General features: G+C 45.3%; 1 protein-coding gene across 2 annotated transcripts in view; it reads right to left on the reverse strand.

Moving 5' to 3' along the window:
- Positions 1-24,620, reverse strand: part of RTN4IP1 (reticulon 4 interacting protein 1) — a 46,017-nt gene that overhangs the window by 10,743 nt on the left and 10,654 nt on the right. For both annotated transcript variants that reach the window (XR_008629743.1, XM_004605700.2), the window contains exons 5-8: positions 18,687-18,735; positions 16,309-16,445; positions 10,472-10,655; positions 6,301-6,393 (exon numbers count right to left, since the gene is read on the reverse strand). Coding sequence is in view for 1 of the 2 variants with exons in the window: in XM_004605700.2 (XP_004605757.2) it covers positions 6,301-6,393; positions 10,472-10,655; positions 16,309-16,445; positions 18,687-18,735 (463 nt within the window). In the remaining variant the exon portion in view is untranslated. The remainder of the gene's footprint in view (positions 1-6,300; positions 6,394-10,471; positions 10,656-16,308; positions 16,446-18,686; positions 18,736-24,620) is intronic.

The raw sequence follows: 24,620 nt of genomic DNA on the forward strand, positions 1-24,620 counted from the left end.
GGTGAGGCCTGCTTTGACACTCAAGTGAGACCCAAACCGTGAGTCGTCACGCTCCCCCTTGGAGACAAAGGGAAAGGGGGCTTTCAAAGATAGGTAGCAAACTCGGCTGTTGCCTGAATGAGTGACCGGGAACAGAGATGAGCTGGATAATGAAGCCTAAGTGCAGACACCCGGCGTGTCTGTGTGGGTGCCGACAAAGGGACGAGGGCCGGACTCCAGCGAGGGGAGCCGCAGTGGGGCAGGGGTTGTAGAGGATGGCTCTGCTCTGCTCATGGGCCCAGGCAGCCCCGCTAGAAGGCCTGACACTGAGACAGCCCATTTTCAGCTGCGCACCCACCAGGGCTGCGGTGAAACAGGCCACAGCATTGCTGGATTTGGGGTCTCCCCATTGTGTTCTGCCTTCCTTAGCTGAGAGATGCCAGGGCCCTGGCTGGGGGCCCTTCCTGCCGCCTGCCATCCCTTCTGTGAGAGCGCGGGGGCATCCTGCCCCGAGGAGGGCACACAGCAGCTACAGCAGCTACAGCAGGCCCCTGCATCCCATGTTGATCAAGAACCAGAGAACCGTGGAGATAAAATGCCTGAACCTGGGGCCGGAGCGATGGTCCAGCGGGTAGGGTGTTTGCTGTGCACATAGCCGACTGACCCAAGTTCTATCCCTGGCATCCCATATGATCCCCCAAGCACCACCAGGAGTGATTCCTGAGTAACCCTGAGCACCACTGAGTGTGGCCCAAGAATAAACAAAAAAGGCCGAGCCTGTCTGAGAGACCAAAACCTTAGGCACAAATGGCTAAGAAGCCCGTGCAAGGGCAGGCGGCAGCTGCAGAGCTGAAAAGAAGGTCTGGGACTCCTGCTTCCTGGACTGCCTGGCTTGGGTACAGTGTGGTGGGGAAGCCTGAGTCCTTCTATCTGTCCACCCCTGTCTGAGACCCTGGGCATCTGCTGGGCAAAGCAGTGGGGGTGTCCATGCAGTCAGACCAGCAGCTTTGGCCTGAGTCCACACTGGGGCCCGCACAGCCACAGTCCCAAAGAGCCTTGAGCAGGGACTGCTGGAGCTCTCCAACAGGGTCAGGATCTCCAGGACGGAGGTAAGGAACAAGAGGGCGTTCACGAAGGACTTCCACCGAGGGAGGAGTGCAAGGACGGTCATACTCCTTTTCACTGCAGAGTGGGCAGTACTGCTTGGAGCAGAACTCAAGAGTGGCCTGCACATCTCACCATGCTGCGTGAAGCCAAGGACTAGTGGGCCCTTGGTAAATTGTTGAACTGACTTTTACAGTTAGAACTATTCTGATGCTGGCTAAAATAAAGTGAGATACCCATATCACTGCATAACCCAGAAGCTTAGATATCAGTGAGAATTTTTTTGTGTGGTTGGTTTTGGGCCATACCCAGCAATGTTCAGGGTTACTCCCGGCTCTGCACTCTGGAATCGCTCATGGTGGGTCCATATGGGATGCCGGGGATCAAGCCCCTTACCCGTACTGATGAGGTTGGGGGAAGGTGAGAACCAACTCAACAGGGGCTAGGTTTCCCAGTTCCCAGTCTTCTGGTACCGTGATCAACGGTGCGTGTTTGGCTGAATATAATTTATGCGCCAGGCCCTTGGTGCTTCATCCCAAACTAGTTTGGTAGAAAAACAGGAAACATGTATTGTGTTGAGAGAAAATGCCAGGAAACTGTAGGCACCAGCACCCATTTTTAGAAACTGCCCATTATACTCAGTGCTAATGAAAAAAAAAAAAAGCTTTTATTTTTGTTTCTGCAGTGCCAGAGATCAAACCAGCCCCTCCCATAGGCAAGGCAAGTGCTCAGCCACCGGGCTTCATCCCCAGGTCCAGAAAAATCATTCTTCTGAGACCCTTCAGGACAGCTGTTTTCAAACTGCAGCCCTCAAACCCAGGGTTCCTTGGTGGGTGGGGCAGAGGCCAAGTGCAACAGTGCTGAGAGGTAGGTGAGGCCTTGAGCCCAGGTTCCATGTCTGGCAGCACCACGGGAGACTCATTCCTGAGCACTGCACTGGGAGGATCCCCAAAGGCCATTGGGTATGATCCCAAACAAACATGAATTTACAAATAATTAGATAAAAGTGGGCAGGGCATTTGAATAGGCACTTCTGCTCCCCCCACCCCCACCACCAAAGACATACAAAAGTCCAAGGGGTTCAGGTGATAAAAAGGTGCTCAACATTAGTGAGCAAAGGGATATGCAAATCCAAACCCACAGTGAGAGCACACCACGAGCAGTTAGAATGAGGTTTTTTCAAAAGCATAACAAAGTGCTGGTGAGAGCACAGAGAAAATGCAGCCTGTGCTGGCACAGTGGAAATGTAAATGGGAGCAACCCATGGAAAGCAGCATGGAAAGTCCCACGACAATTAAACCCAGAGGCGCCTTTGCTGCCAGGGAGATGGCCTGCATCCTGACCTGAGGCTGCACACCCTCGAGAATCCCGAGTTCTCCCGAGCACATGCCCCTTACTCTTGTGCTCTTGCTCTCATCTCTCTCTTTTTCTCCACCCTCCTTCATATTTCTCTAACAAATTCATCTAAATAAAATGATTTTACATCACTAAAAAATAAAATCACAAAATGAATCCAGAAATTCCCCTCCTGGGTATTTATTTAAAAGGGAATAAAATCATGATCTTGAAAAGATCTGCTCATTATACCTCATATGTAGTACATTATTATTATTATAAAGCATTAATATTAATACAAGAGCCAAGGAATGTAAGCAATGAATGGATGAATGGACAAAGAAAATGTGATATAACTGTATAGAAGGGAAGAAGGAAGGGAGGGAGGGAGGGAGGGAGGAAGGAAGAAAGGAAGGAAGGAAGGAAGGAAGGAAGGAAGGAAGGAAGGAAGGAAGGAAGTCCTGTCAATTCCAACACCCTTGGATCTTGGAAGCATGCTATTAAGAGAAAGACAAATACTACACAGTCTAACTCAGAATAAAGAAGACTAGACTAGTGGCTGCCAAAGACAGAGCATGGCTGAAAGGGGTAACTGGACAAACACACTAAAAGTAACCCATAGTCTAAGGTAAAGATTACAGACTTTTTTTGGGGAAAGGGCTACAATATTTTAGACTTCATAGACTGTGTACGGTCTACATTGTTGTCTTCTTTTGGTTGTTTGGTTTTGGCCAGCATCTGGTGGTCTCAGGCTTTTTCCTGGCTCTTTGCTCAAGGATCACTCTGCATGGTGCTCAGGGGACCATGTATGATGTCTGATATTAAACCCAGGTCAGCCACATGCAAGACAAGTGCCTTATCCACTGTACTATTTCCCCAATCCACACGCTATTGTCTTTTTTAACAGCTCTTTAAAAATGGAATACTGAGGTTCAGTTGATAAGCCCGTGGATAGGTTCACTAAGAAAAAATAGAGAGAAACCCCTTGTTAAGAGAATCAGAAATGAAAGAGGCAAAATTACAACTGATGCCACAGAAATGTAACAGATCAAAAGAGACTATGAAAATTTATTTACAAATGATACATATGATAATATACATAGAAAACCCTAATGTCTCCACCAAAAAAGTCTAGTTGCAATTATAAGTGAGTATAGTAAAGTGTAAGGAAAGAAAATATATATAAACCCATTTCATCTCTATACTCAAACAATGAATTAGACGAGAAAAAACCCCATTTACAATTATATATAATTGTAGAAGTTATATGTGTATATCTTATTTGTATATGTCAATAATTATAAAAGATATACACAGTTGTTGATATATACATTATATAATTGTAAAAGATATGTATCTTCCTTCTTAACACATGTGAAATATTCCTAAAAATGTGAAATATTTTTGTGTTGCTACATAGAACATTTTTGAAACCTGAAATACCCAAGGCATTGGTAGGATTGATTGAATTTGACAAGGAGAATCTCAGCGGCTGAGAGAGAGGAGTCACAGGAAGAGTTCAATAACTTTCTCTACTTTTTGGGTTCTGAATATTGTCTACTCAAATGCTGAAAGTGTTTTTATTTTGAAGTGGGCACTTTGAAATTACTATCAAATAACAACTGAAGCTCTTCCATCAGATACCTGCTAATTATCCACTGAGAATTCAGACCACATGGGGAAGCATCTCAATGTCCTCATACCAGTTAGCAGGCTGTGTTTAACCACGCACAAGTAGATCTGGTCTGTTTCCTGGGCAGACAGGCCACGGCCTCTCACCCCAGAGAGATGAGAGGGCTTACAAGCGGCTGACCTCAACTGGGCATCCGGGTTACATATCCACGCCCATTGTGGCACAGTCCTGTCAGAAACACTTCCTGAGCTTAGGAAAGTCTGGTTAGGAGATTAGAGAATCAAAGGTAAAGGACCATTGCCTCACACACCCTTAAGGACCCTTCGGGGGACGCTGTTCTCTGTCATTCTATCAGTTATCTGCCAGATTTAAATAGGGAGCTACACAGAGACACTTTTCTGTTGCATAAACAGTCATTTCCAGGGAGGGAGGGAGACTCACACTATTTTGAATACGGAAGAGTAGTGGTAAGCATGTGGAGAGCCTGGAGCAGACATTAAAGCCCAATGGCACAAGTGCTTTGGGAGGACCGGGGTGGGGGTGGTGGGGGTGGTCTTGATAATGATATTCCAAGCACACGAAGCAGAACTATGAGCCCTCCGGGAGAGACTTTACTTCTTCACTGAAATTCAAGTATGCACTCCTGAGAGGAAAGACCCTACCAGGGGGCCCTTACAGTCATGCGTGGCTGGGCCCCTCGCTACTCTAATCCCTGAGAAAAGACGTACAAATGCACACAACTGGGGAAACAGGAGCAGGCCATTTTCTATCACACAGTTGCTTGGCAAAACAGAATTTAAAACAAACAACAACAAGAAAGAAAAACTCAGTCCAGAAGTTCCTAAAATAATTTCTTTCCAAAATCAAAATGGGAAAGTGAAATGGGCCAGCAAGGGGCAAATGCCAGGAGAAAAAAGCTTTTTCTCTGGGGATTCTTTCCAGGCTTAGCTGGAGTCATGCTGTGGGGACACAGACCACTGCCCCACCCATCCCCAACTACTATGAAACAGTAAAGCAGCTTAAGCTCAAGTCCCCAAGAGCCCCGAACTCTCAGAACTCATCTGCACCCCAGAGAGGGGGAAGAACCGAGGCTCGGAGTCCGGAAGTTCTGGCAAATGTGTCCCCCTTCTTTTCTCCCTTGCTAGTTTTCTCATCTGTAAAATATAAATCATTTTCGTAAAGATCTCGTGTAATCCTTGAGGGTCCAGAAGGTTCTTTACCCTGTAATTCTATATCATCTCAGTAAACTCATCACTGACAGCACCAGAACATGAGTTTGCTTCAGCACTGTTTTTCCGGGGATGGAATGGAAGGCAACGGCTGGGGACTCTTTCTATCCCCTTGAAAAAAGCAACCTTGAAAAGCTTTTTGACACCATGAGAGGGATCACAGCACTATCCTGAGTTCCCCCTGCCCAGGGTCCCTGTGGGGCAGACAGGGGCAGGCAGACACACCAGCCGCACATCCCACTAGTGCCCATTGTATCTGGGCCCTGTCAGACTCACCGTCAGAGTGGATTTCAGGACTCTCGCCCAGAAACGGGAGATCTGGGAGCTGACTGGTGCCGTTCTGCGGGGCTTGAGATCCCACACTGTTCTGCCTCAGCTGGAATCTACTTACCTCAGACAAATGGTGCTCCTGAAGCACCAGGCTGAGAAACGCACACGTTTCTGCCTCTTTGTGCAGGACAGAATGCCTTGCATGAGGCTTTGCCCTCAGAACTACTACCAAGTTACTGGCTGTCCAGCTGTGGATCCCAGCTCTGCTACCTGCCCGGCCCCGAATCTTTAGGAGAGCCATAGAGAAGCACCTTTGCCTGCCTCTTCACTCATCTATGAACCAACCACCAGTGACCAGAGGACCCAAACTTTGACTTACTGCCACCCTTTTCAGAAAAAATCAGTAGCCCCCGGCAATCTGCCTTCTTTAAGTGAACGATGAGAAACCTCACCCCCAAGTGCACCTCATGCACCCCTGACCTCCCACCATTGCTGCTGCCCACCCAGGAGGCAGGGTGACCTACTTTGGGAAATGCTGGACTGGATGCTGAAAGCATTTTCAGACACAGCAGTCTCCAGGGATGATTCCCATGGAGACAGAAGCAAAACTATAGTCCTTAGACTTGTTCCCATCAGGCAGCAAGGATAGAGTATCACACTGGCTTTGAGAGAGTTTCCGTTTTCTGGACTGCAAGGACAGTTTGCCAATGTTACAAGAAACACGCCGGCAATGCAATGGTTTGCACATACCTTCCCCTCATCCACGAGCTTCGCGATGTCATCGAGATATGGTCCACTGGCCATGAAAAAGGCCCAGCGATAATGGACTCCTTGGCAGAAATGCTGAAAAGAAGAAAACAAGACTTGTCAAACAGAGCAAAGAGTAAGATCAGACTCAATGCAAATGTAAGGAGGAGTATTTTCTGGATGGCTTACGCAGACAAACCAATTTCCTACTCCATGCTGACATACGGAGTCGCTTGCCCAGCACCTTAGCCTCGTGACTGACAGCATGGGCGCTCCATAAATGTTTGATTAAAAAAAAAATGAACAAAGATTTATACATGCAAGCTCCAGTGTCTTCATCCAGTTGTGACTGACAAGTACGCACTGGAAAGCTCTTCTTAAAATGACAGTCTAAGGCGTCTTACACACTGAACTTCTCCGGGAGAAATTAGGGACTAAGACATCCTAGGCTTTCCCTGTGAAGGTGAAATAAAGTCCATAGGGACCAGAAAAAGGCTTTCTTACTTAACTCTAGGACTCCGGAGCTGTAATAAGGCACCAAAACAGGAGCTTAAATAAGAAATTCAGTCACAATTGATTTTTCTGGCTCAGAGCAATGGAACAGCTTTACAGGCAACACAGCCTTCTGTCTTCCAAAGCTCCTCAGGCGTCAGAGCTGGGCTTTCCTCCCTCCAGTTACACCAAGTGTCAAGCTACCTCATCTGTGAACTGTCCCAGATGAAGACAAACACCTCACACCATGACCGCTCTCCTGCCATGTTCCTAATGCGAGCCACTGCCACCCCTCCCCCAGCTGTGGCAGATGTCTCCACTCCAGGGGCAGCCATGGCGGGCCTGTGTGCAAAGGCGGGGTGAGCTCAGCCTCAGTCTCATGATCCCTCTGCAGAACCAGGGCATGAAGCCAGCAAATGTGATCAAAGTGCCCTGCTACTGTAGCTCTGGCTCTTAACAGCTGTGCAGTTCCAGTTAAGCTACCTCTCTCGGGCCTCTCCTGGGCCTGTAGAACAGTGACACCATCACCCAGGGGCTGCTGAAAGCACTAGAGGAGAAGGGACATAAAGTAACTGCTACATAGAAATTGTTACCCAGTAATTAATACAAAAGTAAAGCCTTTTGAGGAAAGACAGGCACAATACTAAATCAGAGCTTAACAACTCGACCACCAGTGGCTCACACTTGAACATGGCTTAATTTGCACAAGTTGAAGCACCACTGTCAATGTGTTAAAGACAGTATGGGACCAGAGAGAGAGTAAAAGGGTGAAGGCATTTGCCTTGCATGAGGCCTACCCTAGTTCGATCCCTGACACCACATATGGTTCTCCAAGCCCTTCCAGAAATGATATGAGCCAAGAGCAAGCCCTGAGCATCAATGGATATGGCCCCAAAATTTAAAAAAAAAAAATTGCAATTAAAAACTAAAAGGAAAAGGCAAAAATGACTAAAATTTTACATAGCAAGCGCTGAGATTGTCCCAGGCTTATAGTGAAGTCAGTCCCAAGAAATGAAAAACTGAATTCAGGATCAGCACCAGAAACCCTGCCTGGGCAAGGAGGTCTGACAATGTCAAGAAAACCCCCCTTATCTTGTCCTACAGACTAAGAGGCCGGAAGCTTCCATCAGAACTCCATCTGCAGTTTCACCGGAAGTGTGTCTCCGGGGATCAGCCCAGGAGGGAAGTTATTGATCATTCTGCCACCCACCAGTCTGTAACTGCCCTTCCTGAATACGTGCTTCCCTGCTCTCTCTCTCTCCCCCCTTATAAATCTGCCCTTGTGACCGTGCAGACCAGGTGGCCATGAGTCTGCCATCTTCCACCTGCTGGCTTATTGCCAAGAAACCTTCTTCTCGACCCGTCCCTGTGTCACTTGCTTCAGAGCTATTGAAGCAAACTCAGCAACTATCAGAGCAGGTTCAGTTATTTTAACAATGTCCCTCTAGGCCCCGGCCTCAGGGACTCTGATGAAACAGCCTGGTGATTGTTTGGGGTATTCAAGCAGCAGCGATGACCATGGCTCCATAGCCATCATTCCTTTCACAGCATCTCACCAGGTAAAGGGAAACATGGCCTGGATCTGGAAGAGCAGACTTTTCCAACTCTGCTTGAAGGGGTCTGCATGTGTTCCGTAGGCCACTCAGCAGAGAGCCAACTGAAGCTGGCAGGCAAGTCAGGAGCCTTTCAATGAGGCCTTACCCATGCACATTCTTGGAAAAACATCAGAAACAACTTGAAAGGTTTTCACACGAGATTACTACTATCATCTTTCAAGCAGGAGGAGAGAAAAAACGGAGCATTGGGCCTGTGTACTCTCCGAGGACAACTGTGAAGGCTCGCTTGCATACTGATCTTGCCGGAATACAGACCGAAATCTTACAGAACACTTAAACCCTTAATTTTAAAGCACTTGGAGAGCCTGGGTTTCTGTGGTAAGGCAGAGAGGAGACAGAGGATCACTAAGAGTCCCCTCTCCACCAACAAACACCCCTGCACACTCTTGGTTGGAGTCTGGGTCACATGGGGAGCCACATAGCCCCGAGTCCAGGCGTAGCAAGTTCTCTCTGCCCCAGCACCCAGTTCCAGAAGGGCGACCAGGCCTCCTCTGAGCTCTTCCTCACCACCTCTGAGCACCTGCAACCTAGAAGTCATGAGACTACAGTTCCAAATATCATGACCAAAAGGGTCCCACAAATACACTTCTAGCAGGAAGGAACTCATTACCAAGTCAGTCATCTCTCTAAAACGGGCCAGTGTTAGCTCGCAACATGACGACCCACAGCCCTTGGTACCTCTGAGCAACCAGCTACATTTTCTTGAGTCTGAAGTTTTGGGTATTTTTTTTCTATTTAAAAAACTCAAACCAACTAGCCCAATTTAGGGCCAGAAACCTAGTACAGGGATTAAAGCACTTGCCTTGCATGCAGCCGACCCATAATTGATCGTCAGCACCAACTATAGTTCCTAAAGTCCTGTGGGAACGATCCCTGAGCACAGAGACAGGAGTGGGCCCTGAACATAGGAGGGTGTAACCCAAACCACCCCCACCCCAACCAAAGTTTATCTGAATTCTTTCATCACTTACTCCATTCTAATACTAATCCAGAGCTCAAGCCAATGGACTAATGACTAACAGTACAAATGTAGAATCACCTTAGCCTGTGGCCATGGGGATGAAGCAGGCCCCACCTCAGGGAGGACGCAGGTGGAGGTCCCGGATTCACTGCACTGTATGTGCTCAGCAGGGCAAGCTCCCCATCACCTGGCCAATAGTGCCTCCAAGAATAGCATCGGTAGATCGTGAAGTCCCAAGAGTTCCCAAAGCGCCATCAACAGTGAGAGGTGTAGGTACGCATGGGACAAACTGATATAATTTCATGGGTAAAATAAAACCCCCAAAAGCATACTTGATGGTTCTATTTTGCTATCAGAGTCTCACAGAAAGAAAAATACAGTTTCCTCCAGGTTTTTGAAATTAAAAAAAAAAAAGTCCATAAAGATCTCTAAGTCTCAGTCGGGGAGCTGCTGGCCCATCCCACTGCTATGACAAGATAGTAGTCGACGACACGCTGTCCTGGAATAAAGCACCACCTCCAGTGGAGACAAAGTGTATGTTAAAACTGGGAAAAGCAGAATGAGGGTCATCGGGCACAGGAAAGAGCCAGCAGGCAAAGCTGATGAGCCGATGGTCCTGATAACAAACTAACATGTAATAAGGGCTTTTGGATCTAGGTATAGTGTCGAGTTCTTCATGTGGATTATTCCATTTAATCCTTGCAACACGCAGTCAGGAAAGATGGGTGGTAAGAATGGCTCTACTCAGGAGCTGCGCAGAAACACATGGGCATGACGTGGAAGCGGGAGTCAGAGCCTAGTCAATGCATGACTCCAGATTCCAAGCTTGTAACCACAGAACAGTGATTCCTCCAAGAAAAAAATAAGTGGGACCAGAGTGAGGAACACGGAGTAGGGCATTTGTCTTGTATGTAACACAGCCTGGTTTGCTCCTTGGTGCCACATGTGGTCTCTTGAGCACCATGGGGAGTGACCCCTGAGCACTGCTGGGTGTAGTGCAAAAATACAACTGGACAAATGAAAAAAAACTGACCCAGCAGATGCCATGCTCCAGGGCAGGGGGTGTCTGCTGCCTGCTCCCTCTGCCGCCCACCGGCCTCCATACCTTTAATGCCTTCGAGCCCATGGTGACTCCTGTCTGCAGCATGCCGTCCGCTATGCCCAGTCGGTCCATGTTCAGGAGGAAAGGAGTCACCAGCGTCACATATGTGGCTCCTGACCATTTCTTGAGAAACTTTAGAGCCCATGTCTCGGTGGACCCACCAACATTATCGAGGATGAAATCAAACCTGGGGAGGAAAAATCAAACCAAAACATTCCTGCGTGTTTTGTGGGACATTTCCATCCCTCTCACTCCCATCAATGGGGGCTCAGTTTATTTTGGCAGCAGCTCACAAAGGATGCTGTGCCAAGCCATCAGGCAGCCAGGGTGGCTGCCTAACACTGAAGGGCACAGTCATGCCCTGGACTTCTGGCTTTTATACAAGGCAAGTCGGTGAGGCCAATTCTGGAGTCATAAAATCATATCATTTCCTAATACCTTAATGATTCAAACATGTGATTCTCAGTCAGAGTATATTTTAGCTTCCAGGAAATACCAGGAAATGTCTGAAATGTTAAGTGTTAAATTTAGGGAAGGTGTTGAAAATGTGGCATCCAGAAGCCCAGGACAATGACAAACTTCCTCCAATGAGCAGAATAGCCACACACACACATACACACACACACACACACACACACACACACACACACACACACACACACACACACACAATCACCAAGCCCCAAATGTTAATACTAGTTGAGAAAGCAAGGTTGCTGACTCAAGCTGTATATAATATTGCAATGCTCTCCATCCACTAAAAATCAATGTATTCTCTAGTATTCGTGGATGTTTGGGGGAAAGTCTGTAAAGTTTTCATCCACAAGAATGATTGCTTCTATTTACTTCACAGTCAACACTGCTTATAGAAGCATCCTCTTTATCATCATAAAACTCTCATTTTTTTGTTTGTCTCATGCAAAAGATCAGGACAATGCATGAAAAGAAACAGACAGCCCACACTCAGTTTTCAGTTCTGCTCTAAGATGCCAGAAATAACCAGTCAGAATGGAGCCCAGGGAAAATGCCAGATACTCAACTCCTTACATCTAAAATTGCTATAATCACTATATCCTACTTAAAGGTGATAAAACCCACAGAACTTTAAAAACACCTTTGGAAACAAAGATCTCCATACATACAAATGATGCATGCTTACAAATTAAGCAAATTAATAGGTAAACTCCTTTAGGGTACTTCTTTTTGCTCTTCTAACTCATCTGGAATAAGTCAAACATCAAAGCCTCTAACCCCAGTTGTGGGCAACTTTGTGGCTCTTGAGTCTTCCATAGGATTAAATCAATGAAAGGGGGTGTGGGAAGGGGAAGCAAGCCCCAGACAGAAGGTTATGAAATGTGGGAGAACACCCTTACTTGATGACAATTCTTTTTAGAAAAGAAAATTACACTTATAAGTTAAAGTTTCTACTTGAATTTCTACTTTACAAAAAAAAAAAAAGAAAGAAAAATTCCCAAATTCCCAAATTCTAGGAACAATTGTGCTTGTTCCCATATTCCCTGAACAAAAAAGGATACAGATGAGGCAGTGCCTGAGAAAGAAGTCTGAGAGTGGGTGGTAGATGCAGCCCCTCCCCTAGTGATAAAATGGCAGGACCCTGAGCATGTGTGACCTCAGAGACTCCCACTTCCTTCCTGTCTTGCTCAGCCATCATGCTGAACCTGCATTGAAGGATCTCAAAGCCCTCGTTCTCTTAAAAATTCTAAGATTCCAGTCTTGAAAGCTGATACATGGAAGATGGAAGGAATGAATATATTCTTGATGGACTCAGAGGCCAAACTCTGGGTCGAAAAACAAAATTGTCAAAACACACACACACACACACACACACACACAGGTCTGCATTTGTCAGTTACTTAAGTAGGCCACTGATGGAAAAGACCAAGGAAGGAGTAAGCCCATTCACCAAGCAGCTGAAGATCAGAGATCAACCAAGCTATTTAAGAGCCAGATCTGGGAGGTGTAGAGACCTGGGTCCTGACTCACAGGGAGGAAGCCGGTTGACGAGATCTCTGCCAGGGACAACTGTTATTCCTCCAATGTGGCAAGCATGTTGCTTCCCCTGAGCCTAAACACCGGCTCTACCTGCACCAACTACTCTTGCCTAGACCCCTTCAAAAACTCTCTAAGGACTGGGGAGATCCCAGTAGGCTGAGCAATCCCAGGGACCACATGGTCCTCTGGGTTCTTTCTGGAATCACCCCTGAAAACTAAGAAGGGAATAAATAGCCTTGAGCACTACCAGGTGTGGTCCCAAACCCTCCACACACACACCCCATAGACACACAAATAAGTAAATATTTATTGAGTACTGACTACATGCTACCATACTATTCCATGGAGAGGGACACAAGGAGGAACAAGACCAAAACAGAACACTGTTCTGCAGCCTTGCTCTCTGCAGCCTGTGAACCGAGCCCCGGAGAACCTCCCCACAGTCATCTGCTCCCCCTTTTGCCTGCATCAGTGTTCTTGAGAGCAGGAATCATCAAAGTCCCCCCACCACCACCCCACCAGAATTTAAGTCTCATTCAATACTGCACCTGTCCTGTGTCTCAAGTCTTGCCTGCTTGGAGCAGGTGCTCCTGGTGGCACCGCCACTTACCCTTGGGAGCTGGCAGTGCTGGCTGAGAAAGACTGGGCAGGGTCAGATGGGGACTGGCTGCCCTCCTGCCCCCTCCCTTTTGTAAAACCGTGAAACCGTATCTCAGAGTGAGGCAGAACAAAAATGGTTTGCTTCTGAAAACTTAACCAAAAAAGGAAAAGGGGGCGGGGGGAACCCTCTGAAAAAGAATCAAGAAAACAGCTTTCCAAATACTTACCAGTGGTGCCCTTACTCTGGGGCTGGATTAAAATACCTCCTGTCTGAACCATGGGGGTCAAACCGCAGCCTGACATTCAGACACACAGAGAGCCACCACAGTACCTCAATGACCAACGCTTGTCCTGCCTGCGTTTCCCGGGAGCCCTTCCCTAAGCTTCATCGGAAAAAGCAAGCTTGGTGCTGATTGTGTATTTTCATGTCCTGCCCCATGTTTTTCCACCTAGGCAGATGCTACAGAACAAAATGCTCCTCTGATTTTGCCTTCAGATATTTTGCAAACTAGCAAGAAAAGTCACTTTAAAGTGAGCAGAAGTGGAGTCAGAGAGATAGTAAAGAAGTAAGTAAAGAAGTAAGGTGCCTCATGAAAAAGTGCTCTACATCACTAATCATCAGGGAGATGCAGATCAAAACAACCATGAGATACCACCTCACACCACAGAGAATGGCACACATCCAAAAGAACAAAAGCAACCGCTGTTGGAGAGGATGTGGGGAGAAAGGGACCCTTCTTCACTGCTGGTGGGAATGCCGACTGGTTCAGCCCTTCTGGAAAACAATATGAACGACTCTCAAAAAATTAGAAATTGAGCTCCCATTTGACCCAGCAATACCACTGCTGGGAATATATCCCAGAGAGGCAAAAAAGTATAATCGAAACAACATCTGCACATGTATGTTCATCGCAGCACTATTTACAATAGCCAGAATCTGGAAAAAACCCGAATGCCCTAGAACGGATGACTGGTTGAGGAAACTTTGGTACATCTATACAATGGAATACTATGCAGCTGTCAGAAAAAAGGAGGTCATGAATTTTGTATTTAAGTGGATGGGCATGAAAAGTTTCATGCTGAGTGAAATGAGTCAGAAAGAGAGAGACAGACATAGAAAGATTGCACTCATCTAGGGTATATAGAATAACAGAGTGGGAGACTAACACCCAAGAATCGTAGAAATAAGTACTAGGAGGTTGACTCCATGGCTTGGAGGCTGGCCTCACATTCTGGGGAAAGGGCAACTCAGAGAAGGGATCACCAACTATGATGTAGTCGAAGGCCATGTGGGGGAAGGGAGTTGCGGGCTGAATGAGGGCTAGAGACTGAGCACAGTGGCCACTCAACACCTTTATTGCAAACCACAACAGCTAATTAGAGAGAGAGAACAGAAGGGAATGCCCTGCCACAGTGGCAGGGCGGGGTGGGGGGAGATGGGATCGGGGAGGGTGGGAGGGATGCTGGGTTTACTGGTGGTGGAGAATGGGCACTGGTGAAGGGATGGGTTCCCGAACTTTGTATGAGGGAAGCATAAGCACAAAAGTGTATAAATCTGTAAATGTGCCCTCACGGTGATTCACTAATTAAAAATAAATAAATTAATAAAATAAATAAATAAATAAATATGACTATTGCGGAAAAAAAAAAAGAAGTAAGGTGCGTCATGAAAAAGTGCTCTACATCACTAATCATCAGGGAGATGCAGATCAAAACAACCATGAGATACCACCTCACACCACAGAGACTAGCACACATCCAAAAGAACAAAAGCAACTGCTGTTGGAGAGGATGTGGGGAGAAAGGGACCCTTCTACACTGCTGGTGGGAATGCCGACTGGTTCAGCCCTTCTGGAAAACAATATGGACGACTCTCAAAAAATTAGAAATTGAGCTCCCATTTGACCCAGCAATACCACTGCTGGGAATATATCCCAAAGAAGCAAAAAAGTATAGTCGAAATGACATCTGCACTTATATGTTCATTGCAGCACTGTTTACAATAGCCAGAATCTGGAAAAAAACCGAGTGCCCTAGAACAGATGACTGGTTGAAGAAACTTTGGTACATCTATACAATGGAATACTATGCAGCTGTTAGAAAAAAGGAGGTCATGAATTTTGCATGTAAGTGGATCGGCATGGAAAGTATCATGCTAAGTAATATGAGCCAGAAAGAGAGAGACAGTCATAGAACTCATCTGTGGAATATAGAATAACAGAGTAGGAGACTAACACCCAAGACTAGTAGAAATAAGTACCAGGAGGCTGACTCCAGGGCTTGGAGGCTGGCCTCACATTCTGGGGAGAGGGCAACTCAGAGAAGGGATCACCAAGTATAATGCGGTCGGAGGCCATGCGGGGGAAGGGTGATGCGGGCTGAATGTAGACTAGAGACTGAACACAGTGGCCACTCAACACCTTTATTGAGAACCACAACACCTAATTAGAGAGAGAGAACAAAAAGGAATACCCTGCCACAGTGGCGGGGTGGGGTGGGGGGAGATGGGATTGGGGAGGGTAGGAGGGATGCTGGGTTTACCGGTGGTGGAGAATGGGCACTGGTGAAGGGATGGGCCCTCGAACTTTGTATGAGAGAAACAAGAGCACAAAGATGAGTAAATCTGTAACTGTACCCTCATGGTGATTCACTAATTAAAAATAAATAAAGGAAAAAAAAAAAGAAGTAAGGTGCCTGCTTTGCATGTGGCCAACCCTGGTTTTCCAGCGTCAGCACCGAGTACTGCCAGGAGTGACGGATGCCTGAGCACAGAGCCAGGAATAATCCCTGAGCACTGCCAGGCATGGCCCCAAAACTAAATACAATTTAGCAAATGAGCAGGCAAAGAGATGACTCAAAGGGCTGGAGTACATGCTATGCATATGGGAACCCTGGGTTTAATCCCCAGCACCACAAAGTTCTCCAAACACTGCTGGGAATGACCTCCAATCACACCACTAACGCTGGTCCAAAAGAAAAAAAAAAATTAGCTAAAGACCATGTAAGCAAAATACCTTTCTCAGCATATAATATTTAATGATACTGTGCTACATTAACATCTAGAATTAAAACAGAAAGCAATATAAATGACTTCCAATCACATGGAATCCTAATCAAGAATCAAGAAAAACAATTCAGTATGATTTCAAGACCACTGAACCAATCATGCCTTCCTTAGCAACAGTCCTTTTCCCACCTTCCTAGTGTGAACCTGTTGTAATACATACGGTTCTAAAGAGCTCAACTGTTCTTCCATATTTCCGGATCTGTAGTCAATTACATCATCTGCCCCAAGCTTCCTTACAAGTTCGCTGGCGTCCTGAGAGCAAACTGCTGTCACGTGAGCCTTCCATGCTTTCAGTACCTGCCAAAAAATAAAGGAAACAGAAAAGGACTGCATTAAAAAAAATAATAATTAATAGAAAAAGTTGGCATTTCACGTGCATACATTAGTTTAATCTCTAGAAAACCCAAAGTGCTTCATTGTCTTAACAAGTACAAGAGGAAGCCATCTGTTAGATCAAACATTTTTTCACTACAGAAATTCAAGACCTAGAAGCAGGTCCCATTTTTCTAGGACCTGACAGTTTTCATGAAGTTTAAACCAACCTCCTGGAGTCTCAGAAAAGACTGGAGCAGGCAGCCTCAAGTGTAACATTCAGTGATAACAAAAATAAATGGACATCATGTGTCCCTGGAAACTGATGGTGTAAAGTGTACCCAGAACATAAAAATGCAACCTCTCTTCATTTTTATCTCCATTAGGTGTTTGGACAGTCCTGAGTGAGAGTGTTGTAACAAAGCAACCAAGTACCATGTACTAGGTAACACATGGAAATGTGCTTTTAAAAACAGGCAGAAGAGAATATGGTCACTTTACTTTCAAAACATGGGTTAGGGCTGTTCCTTTGGAGTAAAAAATACCTATACACCAATTTCCCAGGATTTAAAGTTCAGATGCCTTGGGGCTAGAGAATCGGTTCAAAGCATTGGGGCACAGGGTTTGCAGATGAGAGACCCAGGTTCAAATCCCCAAGGCGGGTCCCCTAAGCATTACTGGGAGCAGCCCTGATCAACTCCAGCTGTGGCTCCTAAATTTATAATAAAATAAAATTCAGATCCCTTATATTTCAAAACAGAAATAACTAGACCTCAAAATAAAACCTAGCTTCTAATGTTTCTCAGGATTAAGTATACAGAGACCATTCTGTTGCAAAATTGCCGTAAATCTTTAATACAATGACAATTTCATAGAATTAACAGGGAGCCACTGTCAGCTTACCACAAACATAGCTATTCCTGATAAATTTTTATACTGATAGCTATGTCCCAACAGATGAGCTGCCTTTCCCATCAATTTTCTGAGCTTCCTTAATGTAAGTTATAAAGATTCATCAGAATATAAAGTATGTTTTCTGTTCATCCCCATCACGTCCCCAATCTGTAGGACATATAGATTTTATGTCAAATACAAAAACAATTTTGCTCAAACCAGTCACAGTGTAATCTCTCACTTTCAGAAAGCAATACTTACTGAAAATTTCCTAGGGGTATATTTACTTCATATATTTTCTCCATTAAAATATATTAAGTAAAATCATATGTATAATTTTGTATGTTTATGGGCAACAGTATAATTATATGTTGCTTTCAAGAACCAGCCAAGCTAAATTTATATGTCTGAAGAATAGGATCCAAGATAAATATCCTGGATCTACAGTTTTAAATATTGAGAAAAAAGTAAGCTATATTCCAAGCACTTATATGTGTAATATGTTTTTTAAAAGAAATTAAATCCTGTGAAGAATCTGTCACATGCTGAAACATATCAATGAATTTCCCCCCAAATTTCTAAAATTTTCCCCCCTCCCACTTAAAACTCTTTAGGATCTTTGAACACAAGTAAAACACCTTTGAAACTGCTTTTTAAAAATAAAAGCAAAAAACTGTTAAAGCAGTTTAAAAACAACTTTGACTTTAAAAAAAAAAAGTACTGGATGTGGAAACATGTACGCATTTGCACGCGCCTAGAGAAGACACCTATTAACAGACCCCATCTTCCCGGTCTGTCTCAGAACCGTGACCATTCCAAGAGCTCTTCCATGTGCCCTCACCGCCAGAAGTCATCACTACCCTCAGTCAGGCATCACTGAACACCTCATTAGGAACTGTGTTTCTTGTGTGTTGTCAGAGAGGGAGAAGGCAAACCCAGATACACAGTGCGGCCTATCACCTGGCAAGGCCACCTGGGGCAGCTGATGGGAACCACTGCCACAGGAGGTCCAGTGCTGGATGAAGCACTTAGGTGACACCTTTACTATAGCGCAACTACCTCCTACATGCACTTTAAGACATAGTTTCATCACCCAATTAAGCATTCCCTGGCCAGATGAAAACTGCTAGGAATGTTGAATCATCCTCCTGCATTAGATGAGCTTCCTCTGCTTAAAAAATTATGTTTAATTTAGAGTGAATTTACTGAACCTATCTCTTGGCTTTTAAGAAAGAATAGGCCACAGTACATGAATTTATAAATTCATGAAGACCATAATCTTCCTATTCACTAGATTTAAAAAAAATGAAACAAAACAAAAGCCTGATTTACCTGAATAGCAAAGGTACCAACTCCTCCGGAAGCCCCCAAGATTAAAATACTGTAATGCAAAAGAAACTGCAATTAATGAAATATCTTAAGCAAATACAATTGGCTAAATAAACAATACGTTTTAAACATGTACCTGGCCCAGTGATAAACCATCCCCAAAGCAAACAGCCATTCAACTTCCTAAGATTGTATAAAGTGTTTTTCTTCAGGCTCACCAAGAAGTTATAAACACTTAAAGTTAGATATTTAATTAACTTTTAACCCCAAACCATCAAATTCCAAAACAGAATGACGCCTCTTATTTGTTAAAAGCAACTCGGATGGTGTTTGATAATATCTGCCTTACAATTTTTCCAGGCTGCTACCGCCCCGGTTTTCTCTGTGAGTGAACTCCCGGAAGATGCCTTTTTAGTGTTTTTAGAGCACATCCAGTTGCTCTCTAAGAAAAATCGCATTCCTGACCACATTCCTGTCAGAGTGCAATAAACCTTTTTTGTTCAGACGTGTCCTGTCAAGCTCATCAACTCTCATAAACGGAAATGAACCTTCTCTCCCATCCGGCTTCCTCTTGAAGCAGGGGGAATCTGCGACCCGCACAGAAATCTCGTGTGCCAGGTCTCTGCTGCCTGTGCGCTGCCTTCCTCCCCCCACTCCAGACTAGGGGTGCTCAGGCTGGAGTTTGTGGATGAGTGGGGGTAGGGCTGGGAAGAGGGGTGGGTGGGGTGAAATATGAACTCTCTAAAATTGTGAAATGACTTAACTATCACGGAAAAACCTGGAATGTTTCTACAGGGGTGTGGGGAAAAGAGGGACCCAGACCTGGCACCTAGTCCCTCATCAAACTGTGTGTCCCCACAGAGAATCGCTGGTCGGGAATCACTGCCTTCAAATGTTAAATAAATGATGTGCCCACTAAAGGGGCAGGCTTGGGAGATGGCTTGGTAACTGGGGACCATGGTGCAGGAAGATTACGCTGGTGGTGGGATGGGTGGTGGAACACTGAATGCCCATAACAACTGCATTATGAAAAAATTTTGTAAACCAGGGTGTGTGCATAAAGTAAAAAAAGTTGTGAAATGGGGAAAAAGAAAAGAATCACTGTTTTATAGACACTTGTGTATTATTCTTAAGTTCAACTAGAATACAAGTGAGCTGTCTATTTGAACTGCAGAAAACCATTTATACTAAACTCTGCACTTGATATTATGCTACTAACCAAAGCTGAGGGTGATTACAAATCCTCACTGATCAATCTGATACATCAACTAAAGGGATATGGTTGAGTGGTCTCTTCATAAAATTCTCTTTATCCCTCCCCATAGTTTTTTTTTTTTTTTTTCCTGAAAACAAAGTGGTGAGAACACCTGTGCTTCCACTTATCTGTGAACTCTTGTTTTTGGCTTTCACTTGGCTACTAGAAAGGTACCGAGATTCTGCCACCCACCTTCGTAAGCGCACAAGCATTCTGCCTGTGTCTTAAGCCTGGTCTCTTTCTTTCTTGCCCTCCCTTTTCTTTTTTGCGGGGGAAGCGGGGGGCATACTTGGTGTTGCTCAGGGCTTATTGATGCCTCTGTGCTCCGGGATCACTCCTGGGGTTGCTCAAGGGACTGATTGGCTGTATGCAAGGCAAGTGCCCTACACTCTGTTCTACCTCTCCGGCCCTCTTTCTTTCATAACATAAAATTGACAGGTAATATTATACTAGGTTCAGAAGACAATATAATGTTTTAATATAAGTATATATTTCAAAATGCTCACCACAATGTCTAGTTAATATCCATCACCACATATCACTAGAAATTCTTTCTTCTTGTGATTTGAACTTTGAAGATCTACTCCCTTTACAGCTTTCCCCTATGCAACATCATGTTGACTAGTCTCCGTAATGATGCTGAAGACACTGGACATCCCCACAACTCACAACTTGGAGCTTAGCCCCCATTTCTCCACCTTCCTTTGCACGTTGCCTCTGACAGTCGCCAACCCATTCCGTTACTTATGAGTGTGGTAGCTTTTCTTTCAGATTCCACATATAAGCACAACTGTAGGGTATTTGTCTTTTTTAATAGGGGCCACCCCCAGTGAAACTCAGGGGATCTGAGATTATTTTCAGGAATGATCAGGGATTGTCAGGGCTGTACACAGCTGTGCTCTGGAAGCAAATGGTGCAAGAAGAGAACTCACGGCTTAGCACATGCCAGGCATGTATTCTACCACTTAAGCTCTCTCCCTGGCCCAAACATTTGCCTTTCCTTAGTAAAATTTCTACTTTCATTTGCCTTTAAAATTCATCCATGTTATCAAAAGTGGCAGGATTACCTACTTTGCTTTTTATAATTTTTTTTGTTTGTTTTGGGGTCACACCCAGGCACGTTCAGGGATTACTCCTGATGGTGCTCAGGAAGCCATACGGGGTGCCAGGGATCAAATCCAGTCGGGCACTTCCAAGGCAAGCATCTCTCCAGCCCGTAACTTCTTTTCCACAACTGAATAATATTTCATCATATAATTGTGCATCACTTAAGAACAGGGATCTTTTCTGAGAAGCTAGGCGTAGTTGGGAGGCTTTGTCACTGTATGAACACTACAGGGAATGACTATGCAAAGCAAGTGGTGTGGCGTCTTGGTCCCTCCAGGTATAAGAGCATCATCACCAAATATTATGGAGATGTGACTGTAGAGACCACGGTTTCTCCAGCTAGTCATCCATTCATGGAGACAGGCTGTTTCCATGCCCTGTCTATCCCAAACCATGGTACAGTAAACACAGGGGAGCAGGAAGCTTTTAGATTCCATGGTTTTGCTTTCTAGGAACAAATATTCACAAGTGGAATTGCTGACTCATATGACGGTTCTCATAAGTATGCACTTCTCTTTTCTCCATCTTCCTAACAACTATGCTGCTCAGCTGTATGTCTTCTTTGGAAGTATCCTTACAGATCCTTCATAAAAAATGTCATATTGGTTTTTATTTTTGCCACTGAGTTATATTAGCTCTTTGTACATTTTAGATATGAATCCTTTAGCAGGCATATTAACTTTTTTCTCTAATGGAAGTCACAGAAGGCTGGTTGTCATCCTTTAGATCTTAAAATATCATGGGAGCCAGAGATACAGTTAAAGGCTGGAACACATGCTCTGCACACAGGAGCCTAGGTTTGACCCCGTACTACATGGCTCCCCCAGCACCATGACTAACCCCAGAGCACAGAGGCAGGATGTGGATCCCAAACAATTTTTATTTTTTAATTACTAAAGTTGGGCTGGGGAAGACAACCCAAATGGGTGTGGGGCATTCCCTGCATTTACAAGACCCCAAGTCTGATGCCAGGAACCACAAAGCCCACCACTAACCCCTATCTGGTAAAAGGCCCCAAGTATTACTGCATTGCCAGGACTGAGCATTGAACCACCAGGGTCCAGGGCAGGGCAGGGCAGGCTGAGTGTAACCATCAGCACCCACCCCTGCCCCAGGAAAGTTACTGAAGTCAGAGCAGGGAGACCACAGGTGTGCAGTTTTTGCATGCAGGAGGCCCACGAGCCATCCACAGCACTATCTGGTCCCCCAACACTACCAGGCTTCAGGGGAAGCTTGAGTTCCCAAAACCCCAATGAATGTCACTTAAAGTTACTGAAAGTTGAACCAGCTGTTCCTTTTTAAATGAAGATCGCTAAGGGTCCTGCTAAAAGCATTACTTGTCATAATACATTCTGAAGAACAGAAGAAATTTTAAACATCAACACCTCCAAAATAACTTCAATTGCCGTATTTACTCGCTTTCCTGGGCCCTAGGGTGTGAAAACACTACTGACACCTCCCAGTTACATGCAATATTTAATCCTTCGTGAAATACCAAGCCCTTTTACCTTGGCCCATTAAAAAAAAAAAAAAGGCAACAAAGCCGATCTCTCACTTAATTCTTCTTTATCCAACTTTTATTTCAACTCAGACTTCCTCTCACTATATCCCGAACAGAAGGCTCTTCAAGCCTTCTGGAGCCCCTCATATCTCCCATTCTCTCCCTACGCACCTGGGCCCATTCCTTAGATTCTCAGATACCTTGGGGGCCAGCAGGGCTTCCCCTTCCCGAAAGGCACAGGTTCCACTGTTCCTCCTCAGTCCTTTTCCGGGAGCAGTGCTGGGGACCAGAATCCAGAATGCTGGAGCCCCTAGATGGTGTGCCGCCCCTGAGCAGACCTCCTAGAAGAGTTTCCCCTGAAGGAAGCGCTTTACATCTGTTTATGCTCAGCTAAACCCGTTTTTATGTTCATGCTTACCTGAATACCGTTTATATTTACATTTGGCCAAGACCTTCAGAATATGTAAAGGCCTAATCCAACTAAAGAATGTTTGCTGTTCTAATGTTTCTGGGTCTAAGCAAGCTGAGGACGGTGGGGCTCCCAGGGCGCCAGGTTGTTGGTCCCCTGCTCCCGGGCCTTTTCTCTCTTATTTCTTTCTCTTTCCTTAACCCTCAGGGCACCCCTGCTTCAGGCCTGTTCACCCAGGGCTGGTTCCCAGCAGAGCAGGACCCTGACACCCAAGTCGTGCTGTGAGCATGTGTGCCCCCTGTAAACTGTCACCGTGGGCCTGCAGGGCTATGAGGACAGACCTCAGACTATCTCAAGGACCGGGTAACAGAGGCCTCGGGGATGTTTCTGGACCTTAAAAATCACCCAACGCAGCACTCTCATCTATAGTCAAGGCAATGACTATATGGACTGCAGGTGAGGGAATGCCCTGCTGATGGAAAAGACTCCCTTCACGTTTCTTCCAGAGAAGAGTGGCCCTGATTTCGGAGTCTCGGGGTGAAGAGAATGCTAGATGGAGAGGACACAAATCTATACAGACGCCAGTGGACCTGACTTCACTGTTTCCCCACAACTCCTGATCCAAAGCAGCCCTTATGAAATTGTCTGTTATGGGGGGGGGTGGGTGGGAATTGGACACTGGTGGTGGAGAATGTGCACTGGTGAGGGATGGGTGTTCGATCATTGTATGACTGAAACTCAAAAGCTTTTTAACTGTATCTCACGGTGATTCAATTTTTTTAAAAAGCAGTCCTTATTCCTCTAAATTTAAATTTTAAAAAAGTAAGAAAGGAAAAGGCAGAAAAAACTGTTTCAAGGCAGTGCTCAGCAATCGCCATTTCAGTTCCTGAGATTGCCACTGGATGGCGCCCTCAATCACAAGCCCCGCAAGGAGCCCTGGGGACACGGCACTGTGGGGTCCTGCAAATTCCAGGCTTTGTGCAGGGTCAACAAGAGTCCATACTTTTCTTCAAAGTTCCCAGAGAAAACAGCTAGCAAAATAACATTTCAAGCCAGCAGTGAGTCCGGTGGTCCTCACGGTTTCAAGTATCATGGCTGAACTATGCTTGTTCTCTTCAAAACACCTTTAATATAAAGGGAAAGCACCGCCGTTACCCTCCGCAGCCCCTTACATAAGTGCTCTGTAAAGGGAATAGTTTCTACCCAGCCTGTTATAATGGTCACCCGATATACTCTTAAGGAGAAGGACAAGCCTACTTGCTATGGAGACGAAAGGTGAGCGGCGTTGCTTTACTGATTACATTGGTTTATTTAGAGCAAGTGCCAGGAAACACTGTAATTGAAAATTGCCAAGAGTGTTCAACACATTCCTCTCTTTATTTCCCAAGTCCACACTTGGAGTTTTCTTTTTAAGTTAATAGGAATTATACTGTCAGTGTAAAAAAAAAAAGAAAGAAAGAAAAGAGGAAAAGTACAGGTAATGATTATACTGTTCATGCATTCTTAAACTCGAAAATCACATTTTACCTATTATTTCTACTCATTCTCTCAATTCTCCCAAAACCTACACAAGGGTTCTAAGGCAATATTGGCGTCCTTCAATGAGTGAGTCACTTTTTAGCATCTGGCACCCAAGAACATTTCTCAGTATTACAATCTTGTGAG

Source organism: Sorex araneus, chromosome 4 (genome assembly GCF_027595985.1).
Source record: "Sorex araneus isolate mSorAra2 chromosome 4, mSorAra2.pri, whole genome shotgun sequence".
NCBI classification, from domain to species: Eukaryota; Metazoa; Chordata; class Mammalia; order Eulipotyphla; family Soricidae; genus Sorex; species Sorex araneus.